Consider the following 17,224-nt stretch of genomic DNA (forward strand, 5'->3'; position numbering starts at 1 on the left):
GTTTTAAACATTAAAGACACGTATGGTTTATACACAAATCATAAGCTAAATGTATTAAAAACTCAAATGATTTCGTTTTATGTAACAGACACACAATCTCAATTTCTTGAAAGACTTATTCAAGTACACTGGACTAATAGGAGATTAGACTACTTAGGGATTATTATCTGCCCCACTTTTGAGGAAATCTTTTCTGTTAAGTATAGTCAAATAACAGACCATCTAAAAGAGGTTTTACCTGATGGCAAAAAATCGAAATAGTATAGATGGGGCGTATAAATCTTCTGAAAGCTTATATAGTTCCCAAAATGATATACTTATTTAGAGTTATTCCTCTATCAATGCCAACGTCAAATAACCAGAATTACCAGAATCAATAACGTGCTCTCGGACAACCACAAAGGAAACCACGACAGGGCACTGAGCAGGATAAGAACTGGGCCTAAATACCCCTCCTCTAGATCTGATAGGCTGGAACCGACCTTTGACCCCAAAGGCAGTTACTTAGAGAATATCTCTTTATGATCCTGGAAGAACCATGGAATTAATTTAATTTATGATTTATATATTGGAGAAACACTATATTCTTTTAGGGATATTAAAAAAATAATAATTTGCCATAAGCCGAATTATTCAAGAGTTAAAAATGTTCTTGTCACAACACCTCCCCCAGCAATTGATTCATGGAATAAATTTATACTTTCATATACTCCTGCAAATTTAATCTCTAAAATCTCTAATATTTTCTCTCAAGACACAAATTTTGTTAAACCTAAATATATACATAAATGGGAGCAGGAAATAATTACTCATAAATAAATACACACCTGGTTTAAAACTTGGCAAATCACAAGAAAAGCCACCCACTGTATTGGTCTTCAGGAACAATACTATAAGCTAACTCATCGTTGGTACCTAGTTCCAAAACAGTTAAACAAATTTCATAAAGAAAATGTTTATGTATGCTGGCGCTGCAATAATAAATTAGGAACTCACTAACATATCTGGTGGGAGTGTGAATCATCGAAACATATTAAAACAAAACTAACGGAGATTATGAGAACTTGGAATGTTGATTCTTTTGAATTCCTACCCCAAACATTTCTTTTTTCACATAGATTTCCCTTCTTAAGATCAATCGCTCCATTATCTATATATTAATATCTTCTTGGCAGCTAAAATCAGCTTAGCTAGATATTGGAAACGGGAAGTTCATATGTGGTGAGAGATTCTGTCTCAAATTTGGTATCAGGCTGCCTCAGAAAGATATTTTTATAACAAAACTCCTGACTTGGAAGAGAAATATAATAAGATTTGGTCGCCATGGTTTGATCTTCCCACTAATTTATGCCCTGTGGATATGGGTACTCAAATGCCCTGCATTTGAACTAATCTGAACATTCATCCCAGCCTCCCTGACCTGCTCAGGCACGCTAACATACATTTCAAGTTAAATTAAGTTAAATTAAGATAAGGACTCTGTCCTAGACAGCGGTCCACTGTAAACACTTTTTCGTCTTTTTAAATTTATTTATTTTTTCTTTCTTTTTCGTTTTTATTGTGAGCATTTGTGCGATGTATGTTATAAGCAAAATTTTGGAGAAAAGATTGAATGTTAAAACTAAAAATTGATTATTGTAAAATGTACCTATTAACAAAATAAAACTTTCTCAAGAAAGACTTATAGATAGCAAAAAAAAAAACCTGAAAACTAGAAAGCACCCTTTGGCTACTGAGACAACGAAGGGACAAGGAAGTGAGGTCAGAGAAGAGCTAATATTTCTTCAGGTACATACTGATTGGCTGGGGAGCAATCATGCACAACTGTTGTTATAACTAGGCATTGCAGGGCAATGGCATATTTAAAATTTCTACATGGCACATAGCCCTTTAAATTTATTTTAATACTGCAGCTGGGCACAATCGCAATTGAATGCAGCATTTCAATGAATTTAAAGGCTAAGTGAACCATGTTCACTTAGAGTGTTGCACAGAGCTTCTCTGTCAGTCTGGAACAACCAACTGTGGCCCCAACTGACAGAGAGGTCCTCAGGCATCAGACGGGAGTAGCCTACTTAGAAATAGCGTGGCTGAGTGCCATCACTAAGCCAAGGCATTTAAAAGAATTTGAAGTGTACATCGCTCATCTGTCTAACTGTTGCTGACAGAGGGGACCCTCAGTTATTGAATGATACCCTGAGTTCCTTGGTACCAGCGGGGATTTAACCCTTGCTGGTACTTTTATTGCATAATGATCATTGGGCCTTAAATTCCTGCATGACGGCATAAACTGTCATATAGACATTAAAGGGACACTCCACTGCCCAAATACTCACTCCACTGCTCAAATACTAACATAAGAAATAGCACTGTTTAGTACATATACTGCAAAATAAAAAAATGCATTGAGGGATGCACCGAAATGAAAATTCTGGGCCGAAACCGAAAATTCAGGATGCCCTTGGCCGAAAACCGAAACGAAACCGAAAATGACTTTTTCCCCCCAAATGATTTTAAAAAAGTAGTTTTTTCCTATAATTTTATTAATATTAGACTTTTTAATGAATTTAATTAATCTAACATGAATAACTTCCCTTCTCTTTTAGTGGTCCCCCCACTTAATGTTCCCCTCTCTTCCCCCTCTAGTGTTCCTCTCCCATCCCTCTTTTTTAGTGTTCTTTCCCCCTCCTCCCCAGTCCCATAGTGTTCTTTCCCCCCTCCCCTGTCCCATAGTCTTCGTTGCCCCCCTCCCCTGTCCCATAGTGTTATCCCCCCTCCTCTGTCACATAGAGGTCTTTCCCCCTCCGCCCCCCAAAATAAAAAAAATGTGTTTTTTTTGTTTGTTTTTTAAATTTCGGCAAATTTGACCTGTTTTCGGCCCTAACAAGATAGGCCCATTTTCAGCAGCCCAAATTTTCAGAAATTTTCAGCAGCCCAAATTTTCAGAAATTTTCAGCAGCCCAAATTTTCAGAAATTTTCAGCAGCCAAAATTTTCAGAATATGTCAGCAGCCAAAATTTCGGTGCATCCCTAACATGCATACATTTAATTATACCGGTTTCCATTGGAGTTTTATTTAAAAACAGCTTGCAAAAGCTGCAATTTTTTTGTCTGCTGCCTTTGCAAGCTCTCTCTTTTTCCCCAGCTCAGAGTTTATGTGACTCTCCAATCACAGACTTCCCAATGCAGCGCAATGAGAAGTCTTGTGCTCTGAAAAATTGCAGTCTCTTGAGTTTAGCTACATTGAGCTAAATAACTAGGAAATAGGAGGACTGATTCTCTGCTCGAAGCCATGAAAGGGGTGTAACAAGGTTAATTGTATTGTATTATATTAAAAAAAATAGTTTTAATGTATTAGATAAAAAAAAAAAAGCCAGTTTCTATAGAAATCTGTACTTTCTGTAAAATGAAAAAACGAGGACACACTCTTTAAGCAATTAGTGCAGTAGGGGTCCGGAGTGTCCCTTTAAAGGCGATGTCTTTGGATCCCATTTCTGTGTCGAGGTGCTGGAAGTGGGGGCATTGCGTCACCATATAACATTTTTAATTACTGTGGTAGGGAATTAAATTAGTTGATAATTTTTGGATTGGCAAGTTTGCTTTTTTATAACACATTTGAAAAAAGAAATAAAAAATATTTTTTGTATATTGTTACTGAGATACAATTTCTAGATTATTTCATAGATTATTTCTAGAAAGAAAAAGAAAGGTTCCAACTTTTACAAATTTTACCAACCGACACAAGTATTGTAAATAGAATATTTTACAGGAACTTTGAATCAAAGTAATGTTTTGTGCAGCTCTGTTTCCAAACCAGACTGTCTGCTGAGGAGACCATAACATGTGATAATTCAAGAGTGTATTTCAAACCCACAAACACCAACCTGTCCAATGCGCCTTAGGAAAAATCTGATGCAAATTTGGCTTCCACGCTGCCATAAACAACTGGACACAGAGCGATTTATGAAATGTAAAACTTACCACAACTTTGGAAAAAAAATGCATATTAACTACTTAGGTGGAGTCTCACTGATGGATTTGTCGGTTGAAACTGTTAGAAAATAGCAGCTTAACTATCTTAATTCAGATCATGTCGCATTTTGCCAACTAGCAGCAATGGTTGTCAATCTGCCAGATGCAGCTTTTAGAAACATACAATATATTCAACTGACATGTGATATCTATAATTATCACTCAAACAATGGGAAAACAAGAATGAAGTCTATGAAACAGCATGCTGCTTTTTTAAAATGTATTTTAGCCACAGCAATTTTTCTTTACATATATATCTAAACTAGATAACATGAAGAGATCTCCGATCAAACTCCTACAGAGTTAAAAATGTTTTCAGTTTAAATCCTCCGGGAATTTTTTTTAATGAATAGGAGGAATTGTACAGACTAGGGCACCTTGTTTGAATGCCAGGAGGAACAATTTGCTAACACGACAAGTTATAGAAATGGCAAAAATATACATATTGTTGTTCACATTAACCTATGACAAAAGATGAATCATATATATATACATATATATATATATATATATATATATATATATGGTTTACTATAAATAACGACTCTTGTCACCATGTGTTTATTCCTCCAACCATAATTAAACGCCTGCTATCTATTTGTCATAGGTCCTATGGTTCTCAGGTGATTTATTGCCCAGTTTAATCACGGGGACAACTAAAGCCACATTTTGGCGGCGGAATAACATATATATTTTCTGCAGTCAGAGTACATAGTGGGGTTACTTAAGATTTTAAAGGCAGCTGAATTTGAGAAGATCTGACACACAGTACATTAAGTACAACCATATTGACCACAAATTCAGACAACAAATATATTAGTGAAAACATATTATTATTATATTATTCATATAGCGCTGTAAAATGGGTTTAAGGTGAGCATTTGGTAAGTGGTATGGTTGGTATAGCGTTAGTGTCGGGGTAGTGTTAAAGGACCACTCCAAGCTAAACGTTTATTAAAATAAAATGCACTATTTAGTAAATAGGCCCCCAATACTTACATGCATTGAGAAGATTTGGTAAAGCCGGTCAACAGTTTTAATGCATAGAAATATAGCTAAAAAGACACGCGTTCATCAAGTTTATCCTTTCTCATACCTGTTTTTGCTGTTGATACAAAAGAAGGCAAAAAAAACAACATACCAAAAACAGCTTGAAGCCTTCGCAATTTTGCTACAAACTAAGAAAAAAATTGCTGCTTAACCCTGAGTGGCAATCAGATTTCGCCTTGGATCAAGAAGCTATTACCTCACAAATTAAAAATTATCCCTGAATATTATAGTTTATGTATAAAAGTGCTGACTTCTAGAAGTGCTTTATGGGCGTGGAGTGTTCCTTTAGCTATCAAGAATTAATTTAGATCCCATTTAACAATTGTGGTATGGTAGGCGTCTATGGTTGCCCGGCGACGTGTTATGCAGAGCCAATTAGGTGAGTTTGCGTAAGTGATCTGGAACCCGAAAGTAAATGCGAACGGGCGGGCGGTCTGGCGTACCTGGTGGTCGACGGAAATGAAGATCACCTGTATGTAAGTACCTGCTAATAGTGATTATATGTCCTATATAAGCTTGTTTAATTGTATATGCTTGTTATGTCCTGATGAAAGCTCCACGAAGGAGCTGAAACGTTGATGCCATTTGAATAAAGAAGAATCATTTATAAAATCCTGGAGTGCCGGTATTTTTTCTGTTTATATATATATATATATATATATATATATATATATATATATATAAATATATATATATATATATATACATATATATATATATATATATATTTATATATATATATATATAATATGTACTTGAAAAGAAACCCTTACATTAATAAAAGAAATAAACAAAATACTTATTGTTTCATGACAGAATTGACATAATAAAATGTATATTAATTTGTTTATAAACTTGGAAAAAAAAATGTTCTGCATTAATAGCTGTGATCGGATTTAGTTTCTTACCATGATGAAGATCTTTCTCAATAAGCTTCATCTGAAGTTGAAAAATTTGTTCCTCAAGTTTGCATATGGAGTGTTTCATCTTTTCTCGCCTGGTCACCATATAACACAGATTTCTAACCTGTGAATGCATAGTGGATTTTATCAATATATTATTTAAATTAATATTCAAACATATGCAAATCTCAAAGGGTCATATGTCTAGTAGTTGGTTGGTACAGAACGATTTAGAACATGCGTTACCTTTGGAGCAATTCCTTATGTATTCATTCCATTTTAATGTAATACTGATATATGGGCATATAAGTAGCAATGATTAAAGGCATTGTTTTTTGCAAATTTATATAAAAGTTTTAAATGTACAATAGTTAAAAAAAAAAAAAGAAAGTAAAATAGTTATACAGTTCCCAGCCGAATTACTGTTTGGTCTTTCTGTAGCTACAGGCATACCCAATGGTGTATTTTGGTTTAGGGCTGCCCAAGGCATGACTAAACTCGGGCAACCACAAATCTGAATTTGCCCCACCACTTCCTGACAAGGCAATGCATAGTCTTCAGTAAACACCACCCCTTCCTCTTTAGTCTCCACCTTTTCCCTAAGGGTCAAATACTTCCTCTATGTACATTAAAAGTAACTAGTACCTATATACTGCACCGAGCAGTCCCGGACTGGCCATCGGGCATACCGGGCAAATGCCCGGTGGGCCGCGATGGCCGTGGGGCTGAGGCCGACAGGGGAGATCACAGGATCTCCCCTGCCAGCCCCTGCAGGGCCAGCGCTACCCGAGTGCCAGCCCTGCTGTGTGCCTCCATGGGCTGGTGGGGAGATCAAAGATCTCCCTCACCGGCCCACAGGCAGTTACAGGCGGACGCTTGCTGGGGTGTGAGGGAGGGAGGCAGGAGAGAGGACCGGGTCCTCTCGCGGGATTCTGAGCACTCAGATCTCGTGAGAGTGAACTCTAGCCTGCAGGCTAGAGTTCACTCTCACCACTGGACCACCAGGGAAGGATGGCAGAAAATATATTTAAATAAAAAATACATTCACACTCACACACACAGCACCCCAGACACACACAGCACCCCCAGACACACACAGCACCCTCGCTCACACACACAGCACACTCCCACACATCTACAGCACACACACATACATATATATATAATATATAAAATAACCCTCAGTGAGTTAACAGACAAAGAAAATTAGAAACCTAGAATGTGACGGCAGATAAAAACACCCTCACACACAGCACCCCTCTTACATACACACACACTGCACCCCTCACACATACAATACGTCCAAATAAATATATATATATATACACACACACACACACACACACACTACAGCACCCCTCACACTGCACCACTACACACATTACGCTCCAGATACACGCTAGATCCCTTACCCTATATGCACTCTGAATCCTCTACACACACACACACACACACAAAATCTCCTTTACACAGTAGATCTCCTACACACACACTGCACCACCTACACACACACTACATTCCTTGTCAGCAAACACAAACACACCTCTCTACAACCCCTACACACACTACATCACCTATACTCACACACTACAGCCTGTATGCACACACTCGCTACATTCCCTATAACACTATGCCCCCTATACACACACTCTCTACAGCCCCTAGCCACACATATTACACCACAAACACAAATGAAATTGACCTATTAACACAATACCACACCACACTCTACACACACGCAATCCCACAAGCAAGCTCCAAACAAATGCACCATGCACTTTCCTGGCCCTTTTATCCTCTGGTATCCCACTTGTGGTGACACCAGAGACAATTTAAAAGCAAACACAGTGCAAGCATGTTATTAAATTTGCTTGTGCAGAACAAATTCAGGGCCTTTTTCTAATGCTAGAGCTCTTCAGCGGGGCTTTGCGCATTGAACCAACATGCTTACTTTGAGAGGGGGCGTGCTTGTCATTAGTGATGACAAAACACACCCTCTCTAGCCCCGCCCCCTTCTTAGGGGGCCGCTCTGATTGAAAAATGCCCGGGCCTAATTTTTTTTCCCAGTCCGGCCCTGGGTGCGAGTTGTGTGGCCGCACAGGGCGCCATTTCAACAGGGGGCGCCTGCGGCTGACACAGCTCGCTGTCTGTTACTCACAGAACGGCTCGAGTTAAGTGTTTAAAATGCAGAGCAAGTCAAGTTCATAGTGCTGCTGTGCACTTGACTTGCGAATGGTGAAGGGAGAGCCTTGGAATCCACTCGGGTGATGCAGAGGTCCGGTGCGTGAAGGAGGAGGAGCGTGGGGGCACGACATTGACGTGCTCCGCCTTCTCAGGGAGCAACAGAAGGATCCCCTCAATGTGTGAGGATGGCGGCCGGTGCTCTTCAGTCTGCGACTCTGCCCTCGCGAGCCAGCCTGCGTGCTGCACTGAGCGCTGCTATGGTAATGACCAGGGGCTTGCAGGAGGTGGAGATAGGAGATGGCGGAAGCTGAAGATCGCTGCATTTTTGCTGCACACCTTGAAAGTGCCGCCCAAGGCCTTCTTAGCCTCATGATAAATACCACACTGGGCATAGCGCTCTCACACCAGGACAAGAAACTTCAATAAGTGAGTGGGAACATATCTGGTCCAATAATGCCCTATCAAGTAGGGTTAATATCATAAACGTTTATCACCAAACAGCATTTCCAAGAATACACTGGATAACTGGGACTGCTCAATAAACAGACATCAGCCATACTCTGGCTATTATCAGTTTGTACAAGCCTGGTTCACTGTTCAGTGAACTGGACTGTGTTAGTATCGTGGATTGTGCATGCATAGTCAGCAATTTTGTATTCTCTCAGGAAGACCCTTTCCTACTCTGAGCACAGATGCTGCATACAAAATATTGATACCAGTGGCGGCTGATTACGTTTTAAGATGGTGGGGCACCAGAATTCTCGGCCAGAATTTTACTCCTCCCTATACAATACAGACATACTCGTACAATACAGAAAGTTGAGTATAATAAAGAGATGCTCATACAATTAAACTAGCTGGGCACAACATAATAATATCTATACAATACACAGAGCCGAGTACAATACAGAGACAACCACAAACAGTGCTTAGAAAAAATAGGGATATAATACACAAAGATACCTGCACAATACACATAGCTGAGTAGACTACAGATATACCCAGACAACAGCTTTAGCTGAGTAAAATACAGAGAAATAACACACAGGGTTGACACTATAAGGATATTACCATAACTATCCCACACTGCCAGGATCACTGTAGATTACACAGAGCTGTAATATAGAGATCCCCACACAGTATATGTCTATTTAAAATACTTTAGCTCTCTCTTTCTCTGCACCTCTCTCTGTTCTCCCTTACTTGATCTCATCTTCAGCAGTGCTCTTGCTATGATAACTTTAGATTTCTTTTAAATATTGCTGATGTTCTGAAACATGTTAGCTAATACATTAGATCTCAGAACACAGGTTAAGGCACCAAGATACTCCAACCATTTTGATACTGCTGACTCACTATTAGCTCTCAGCACACAGTGTTCATAGGGTTAAAGCATCAAGATAATGATAGGCTCCTTATTACCTTTGCAGTTGGAAATATGGAACCAAGAATTAGCTGGTTATCAAAAGCAACGATCATTACAGATTAAAACAGACTGAAATCAGAATCAGATCGGTCCTCAGTCATAACCCCAGTCTTGCAGTTTGAAGCTTCACAACATGTTTCAGTTCTCAGCTGTAGAGTGACTGAGCACTTTAAAGAAGATGGTGGGTATGTGCACTAGGAGTTATTAAAACGTTTAGTGACAGGCAGCTTTGTACACAAAAAAAGAACAAGCAAGAAGGCGCTACACACACTGGTACACATACAGACATACCTACATACATACACTAGCACACACAGATACACACGCTGACACACACAGATACAAACATATACCTACACAGGCACATACACACACACACACACACATACATACATACACACTGGCACGCACACAGATATATACACTCATAACTACACATACATACTGGCACACACACAGATACACACTGACACACAGATACACATACCTACACATACACACACTGGAACACATACACAAACACCAATACACACATCGACACAAGCATATACTTACACAGGCACATACACACACTGGCACACATACAAATATATACCTACAGACACACACATATATGTACATACACACACTGACATACACTCATAACTACACATACACAGTGGCAAACACACAGAGATACACATACACACACTGGCACACATACACAAACACCAACACTCACAGATACACATACATACACACAAAGATACACATACCTACACACACAGATACACATATTGGCACAGATATATATATAGGCCCGGTGGGCCGCGATGTCCATGGGCTGAGCGCGCTCCATGCAGGGCCCACGCTATCCGTGCGCTGGCCCTGCTGCATTCCATGACGGGCCGGTGGGGAGATCAACGATCTCCCTCAGCGGCCCACAAGCAGTGACATATGGCCGGCTGAGGGGGGAGGGAGGGAGACGTCCCTGAGGAGTCTTGCAGCTCCACCTGGTTCTTCTTGTTAGGCCAGGAGCGTCTAGACTAGTTCACACACCACTAGGACCACCCTCCCAGGCTAAAGGTAAGAAGGGAGGGGGGATAAAAGGCTTATTTTGTTGTTTTTTAATAAAAAAAAATAAATACATATATATTGACATTAACCTGCCTCTCCCTCAACACACAATCCCTCCAAACACACACAGCACCCTCACACACACACAGCATTATCTCAAACACACACATCACCCTCACACACACAAAGCACCCTCACTCACACACACATCACCCACACACACACCACCCTCTCACACACACTACACACCTCACACACAGTACCCTTACACACACAGACAGCCCCCTCATTCACACACACAGCACACCTCACAGCATCCACACACACACCCTGCACCCCTCACACACACACACTATACTCCTCACAAATACACACTACACCCCTATCAAATATACCGTATATACTCGAGTATAAGCCGACCCGAATATAAGCCGAGGCCCCTAATTTTACCCCAAAAAACTGGGAAAACGTATTGCCTCGAGTATAAGACTAGGGTGGAAAATGCAGCAGCTACTGGTAAATTTCTAAATAAAATTAGATCCTAAAAAAATTATATTAATTTAATATTTATTTACAGTGTGTGTATATAATGAATGCAGTGTGTGTGTGTGTATGAATGCAGTGTGTATATGAATGCTGTGTGTGTATGCAGTGTGTATATAATGAATGGAGTGCAGTGCGTGTATATGAGTGCAGTGTGTGTATGAGTGCAGTGTGTGTATAATGAATGCAGTGCAGTGTGTGTGCAGTGTGTATATAATGAATGCAGTGCAGTGTGTATATGAGTGCAGTGTGTGTATATGAGTGCAGTGTGTGAGTGCAGTGTGTATATAATGAATGCAGTGTGTATGTATGAGTGCAGTGTGTGTATGAATGCAGTGTGTATATAATGAATGGAGTGCAGTGTGTGTATATGAGTGCAGTGTGTGTGTATCAGTGCAGTGTGTATGCAGTGTGTATATAATGAATGCAGTGAAGTGTGTGTATATGAGTGCAGTGTGTATATAATGAATGCAGTGCGTGTATGAGTGCAGTGTGAATGCAGTGTGTGTATGTGTGTATGTATGAATGCAGTGTGTGTATGAATGCAGTGTGTATGCAGTGTGTGTATGAATGCAGTGCAGTGTGTGTGTATGAGTGCAGTGTGAATGCAGTGTGTGTATGTGTGTATGTATGAATGCAGTGTTTATGCAGTGTGTGTATATAATGAATGCAGTGCAGTGTGTGTATGAGTGTGTGTATGAATGCAGTGTGTGTATATAATGAATGCAGTGCAGTGTGTGTATGAGTGTGTATGAATGCAGTGTGTGTGAGTGCAGTGTGTGTGTGTGTGTGAGTGCAGAGCATTGGTGGGGGTGGGCATTTTATTAATTATTATTATTTTATTATTATTGTGATATATATATTTTTTAATGTTATTATTTTTTTTTTATTATTATTATTTTTTTTATTTGTTTTTTCGTCCCCCCTCCCTGCTTGTTAGCTGGCCAGGGAGGGGGGCTCTCACTCCCTGGTGGTCCAGTGGATGGGCTGTAGGAGGGGGGCTGTCAGGAAGCTGTAACTTACCTTCACCGCAGCTCCTGTCAGCTCCCTTCTCTCTCCTCCGTCCGAGCAGCTCCCAGGTCAGCTCCCTCTGCAACTCTCGCGGCCGCGCGGAGCGTTGCCACGGTAACCCGTGGCAACGCTCTGATCCCGCGGCTCTCGCGAGAGTTGCAGAGGGAGCTGACCTGGGAGCTGCACGGACGGAGGAGAGAGAAGGGAGCTGACAGGAGCTGCGGTGAAGGTAAGTTACAGCTTCCTGACAGCCCCCGGTCCATGTCTGTATTATGGCAATGAAAATTGCCATAATACAGACAACTGACTCGAGTATAAGACGAGTGAGTGTTTTTCAGCACAAAAAATGTGCTGAAAAACTCGTCTTATACTCGAGTATATACGGTACACTACATCCTTAATACACACTGCACACCTCACACATACACACAACAGCCCTCCAACACACTGCACCACACACACACACACACACACAATACTTCCAAATATATATGTATATATACTACAGAACCCCTTACACACATACTGCACCCCTAAACACATTACATTCCAAACACACACACAATCCCTTACCCAACTCTGGATCATCCACACATATACACACACTAGATCCTTCTATACATTCTGAATCCTCTATACACACATCCACTAGATCTCTTATACACACTCTGGGTCCTTCACACACAGTAGATCCCCTACACACACTGCACCATCTACTCACACTACATTTCTGACATACACACTCTCCTATGCACACACTAGATTCCTTGTAAGCAAACACATACTACATTCCCTAAACACACACTATTTACAACCCCTACATACACTACATCACCTATACACACACACACACACACTACAGCCCATGTGTACACACTCTCTACATTCACTATACACACTATGCCCCCTATACACACACTCTCTACATCACCATGCCTAGGGCAGCACAAAACCAGGATACACCACTGACGAGAACATGAAAAATTTTAAACACACATGAGATATGGCATTCATTATTTTGAGAACATTATAATATTCCATGTTGTGTTGGTGCTCTGCAATAATTTTCATTATTTATATTAGCAGTTTTTTTTTATTTTCTTAGCTTATATTTGTGGTAGTGCAGTTAATAATGATATTATAGTAATAATTGTATTCTATCTTATTTTTACTTCAGTTTAGATAGTTTTAGTAAATTTTCTTAATTATATTTTAGCTATCATTAAGCCCTGATCATATATTTCCCTCTCAACCGGTTTCTTTTTTGGGAGGATAATTTATTACTTTCCTCCCAAGGCCTATTTCTTTTCATATACTTTAATGTTCCCCGCCCCCCGAAATATTTTCTTTTCTTTATTTTTTCCTCCCTCACTGAGCAATACTTTTAAAAAATATTTTTGGGGACATTAAAGGGACGCTATAGTCAAGAACAACTGCAGCTTATTGTATTTGTTCTGGTGAGTATAATCATTCCCTTCAGGCTTTTTGCAGTAAACACTGTTTTCAGAGAAAATGCAGCGTTTACATTACAGCTTAGGGATACCTCCACTGGCCACTCCTCAGATGGCTAATACAGGTGCTTCCTGGGGCAGTGCTGCACAATATGCAGCACTGGCATTCAGTGTCTCCAGCCACTTCATTAAGACACTGAACTTTGATTTAATGCATCTCTATAAGGAGATGCTGATTGGCCAGGGCTGTGTTTGACGTGTGCTGGCTCTGCTTGTGATCTGCCTCCTTGGCAGTATTAGCCAATTCTTTGGGAAAGCATTGTAAAAAGCTTTTGATCAACACTTTTGATGATTTTAGAAAATCAGGCAGGTCAGGGGAAGAGTCAGCAGCAGCAGACTGGAATACAAGTAAGATTTTACTAAATTTAGGGTATCGGGAATACATGTTCAAAAATGGTTTAACCCCTTCAAGTAAGAGTGCCTCCAGGCACCATAACAACTTTATTTAAATGAAATTGTATCGGTGCCTTGAGGATCCCTTTTAAGCACCAAGCAGGAAAGGCACAAAGTGGTTTTAATGTTTAGATTGAGTGTCTGAATGTGTGCATACCTAAATGTGTGTGCATGTTCATATATTTGTATATGATTTGTAAACAGGCTACAATATATGTATATAATTACAATTGCAATTATTTATAAAGTGCAAACATATTCCACAGTGATTATCTTGTGACATAGATACATAGAATATTGATCTTGTGATTTGTGTGTATCACTCCAGAAATGTTAAGGGCTGGCTAGGAGTAGACCTGAAAATTGAAGCCCTGAAATAATGTACATAACAAAAGGCTTCTAAAATGCTTATATTTCCTAACCCTGCTTTATGCTGTTTCTACTTGTAGTTTAAGAGTTAAACTAACTTGTCAGTAATTAATTTGCATACATGCTATGCTGGATCTACACTGCAGGCAGTAAATGGGTCAATAGTACACTGGCTTGAGTTCGATTAGAAATAAAGCTGTTGGGAGGAAATCTTAAATGAGAAATATTGGCATTCCAATAAAAAAAGATTAGAAGGTTGGTTTCATTTTCAATGGGGTAATGAGGTTGTATCATTATCTAGCGGTCATAACCACTTACTCATGTTCTTACTTTCTCCTTTCTAATGGCATATGACAAGGATAGTACATATAGTGCAAGTCCTCAGAGACAGAGGTTATTTCCAGAAAGCAATTCTGAAGCAAGTATCCAAAAGTAATCACTATGGAAACCAATGAAATTAATATACCTCCAAAATTTATTTAGAAATAAAACCATTGGGTTTACACATGGTAGGGTAAACGCCCAGCACTGGATATAGTTATTGAGAGCAGGGCCGGACTGCAAAGGGGAATGCAAAGCACCCCTGGAAAAAACAAACATGCCAGTCTTATGTCATTGTGCCACGGTAGTGTTTGTGTATGCATATGTGTGTATGTGTGTATATATACACTAAAGAAAATTAAAAATGCAACACTTTTGTTTTTGCCTCCATTTTTCATGAGCTGAACTCAAAGACAGTGTAAATTTGCTGTCCCCGCAAAATAACTTGACACACAGCCATTAAACATAGAAACATAGAAACATAGAATGTGACGGCAGATAAGAACCATTCGGCCCATCTAGTCTGCCCAGTTTTCTAAATACTTTCATTAGTCCCTGGCCTTATCTTATAGTTAGGATAGCCTTATGCCTATCCCACGCATGCTTAAACTCCTTTACTGTGTTAACCTCTACCACTTCAGCTGGAAGGCTATTCCATGCATCCACTACCCTCTCAGTAAAGTAATACTTCCTGATATTATTTTTAAACCTTTGTCCCTCTAATTTAAGACTATGTCCTCTTGTTGTGGTAGTTTTTCTTCTTTTAAATATAGTCTCCTCCTTTACTGTGTTGATTCCCTTTATGTATTTAAATGTTTCTATCATATCCCCCCTGTCTCGTCTTTCCTCCAAGCTATACATGTTAAGATCCTTTAACCTTTCCTGGTAAGTTTTATCCTGCAATCCATGAACCAGTTTAGTAGCCCTTCTTTGAACTCTCTCTAAGGTATCAATATCCTTCTGAAGATAGGGTCTCCAGTACTGTGTACAGTACTCCAAGTGAGGTCTCACCAGTGTTCTGTACAATGGCATGAGCACTTCCCTCTTTCTACTGCTAATACCTCTCCCTATACAACCAAGCATTCTGCTAGCATTTCCTGCTGCTCTATTACATTGTCTGCCTACCTTTAAGTCAACAGAAATAATCACCCCTAAATCCCTTTCCTCAGATGTTGAGGTTAGGACTCTATCAAATATTTTGTACTCTACCCTTGGGTTTTTACGTCCAAGATGCATTATCTTGCACTTATCCACATTAAATGTCAGTTGCCACAACTCTGACCATTTTTCTAGTTTACCTAAATCATTTTCCATTTGGCTTATCCCTCCTGGAACATCAACCCTGTTACATATCTTAGTATCATCCGCAAAAAGACACACCTTACCATCAAGACCTTCTGCAATATCACTAATAAAAATATTAAAGAGAATGGGTCCAAGTACAGATCCCTGAGGTACCCCACTGGTGACAAGCCCAAGCTTCGAATATACTCCATTGACTACAACCCTCTGTTGCCTGTCACTCAGCCACTGCCTTACCCATTCAACAATATTCGAATCCAAACTCAAAGATTGTAGTTTATTGATAAGCCTTCTATGTGCAACAGTGTCAAAAGCCTTACTGAAATCTAGGTAAGCAATGTCTACTGCACCACCCTGATCTATAATTTTAGTTACCCAATCAAAAAAATCAATAAGATTAGTTTGGCATGATCTCCCTGAAGTAAACCCATGTTGTCTCTGGTCTTGAAATCCATGTGTTTTTAGATGTTCAACAATCCTATCCTTTAACATGGTTTCCATCACTTTCCCCACTACTGAAGTAAGGCTTACTGGCCTATAGTTGCCCGACTCCTCCCTATTACCTTTCTTGTGAATGGGCACAACATTCGCTAACTTCCAATCTTCTGGGACTACTCCTGTTATCAATGATTGGTTAAATAAATCTGTTAATGGTTTTGCTAGTACACCACTAAGCTCTTTTAATAGCTTTGGGTGTATTCCATCAGGTCCCATTGACTTATTTGTCTTTACTTTTGACAGTTGAAATAGAACCTCTTCCTCTGTAAACTCACGTGTAATAAATGACTCATTTATCCTTTTTCTTAACTGAGGTCCCTTTCCTTCATTTTCATCTGTAAATACCGAACAAAAATATTCATTGAGGCAGTCAGCTAGACCTTTATCCTCATCTACATACCTTCCTTCTTTTGTTTTTAATCTAACTAATCCTTGTTTTACTTTTCTTTTCTCATTTATGTATCTAAAAAAAGTTTTGTCCCCCTTTTTTACTGACTGTGCTATTTTCTCTTCTGTGTGGGATTTGGAAGCTCTTATAACTTGCTTAGCCTCTTTCTGCCTAATCTTATAGGTCATTCTGTCTTCCTCACTCTGGGTTTTTTTATAATTACTAAATGCTAACTTTT

The 17,224-nt window shown here is 39.5% G+C and overlaps 1 protein-coding gene across 1 annotated transcript in view; it reads right to left on the reverse strand.

The window, feature by feature from the left end:
* The window catches only part of JADE2 (jade family PHD finger 2), a 647,003-nt gene that overhangs the window by 29,280 nt on the left and 600,499 nt on the right, over positions 1-17,224 (reverse strand). Inside the window, exon 10 of the mRNA XM_063447471.1 lies at positions 5,991-6,108. Within this exon, the coding sequence (XP_063303541.1) occupies positions 5,991-6,108 (118 nt within the window). The remainder of the gene's footprint in view (positions 1-5,990; positions 6,109-17,224) is intronic.

This window comes from Pelobates fuscus, chromosome 3 (genome assembly GCF_036172605.1).
Source record: "Pelobates fuscus isolate aPelFus1 chromosome 3, aPelFus1.pri, whole genome shotgun sequence".
NCBI classification, from domain to species: domain Eukaryota; kingdom Metazoa; phylum Chordata; class Amphibia; order Anura; family Pelobatidae; genus Pelobates; species Pelobates fuscus.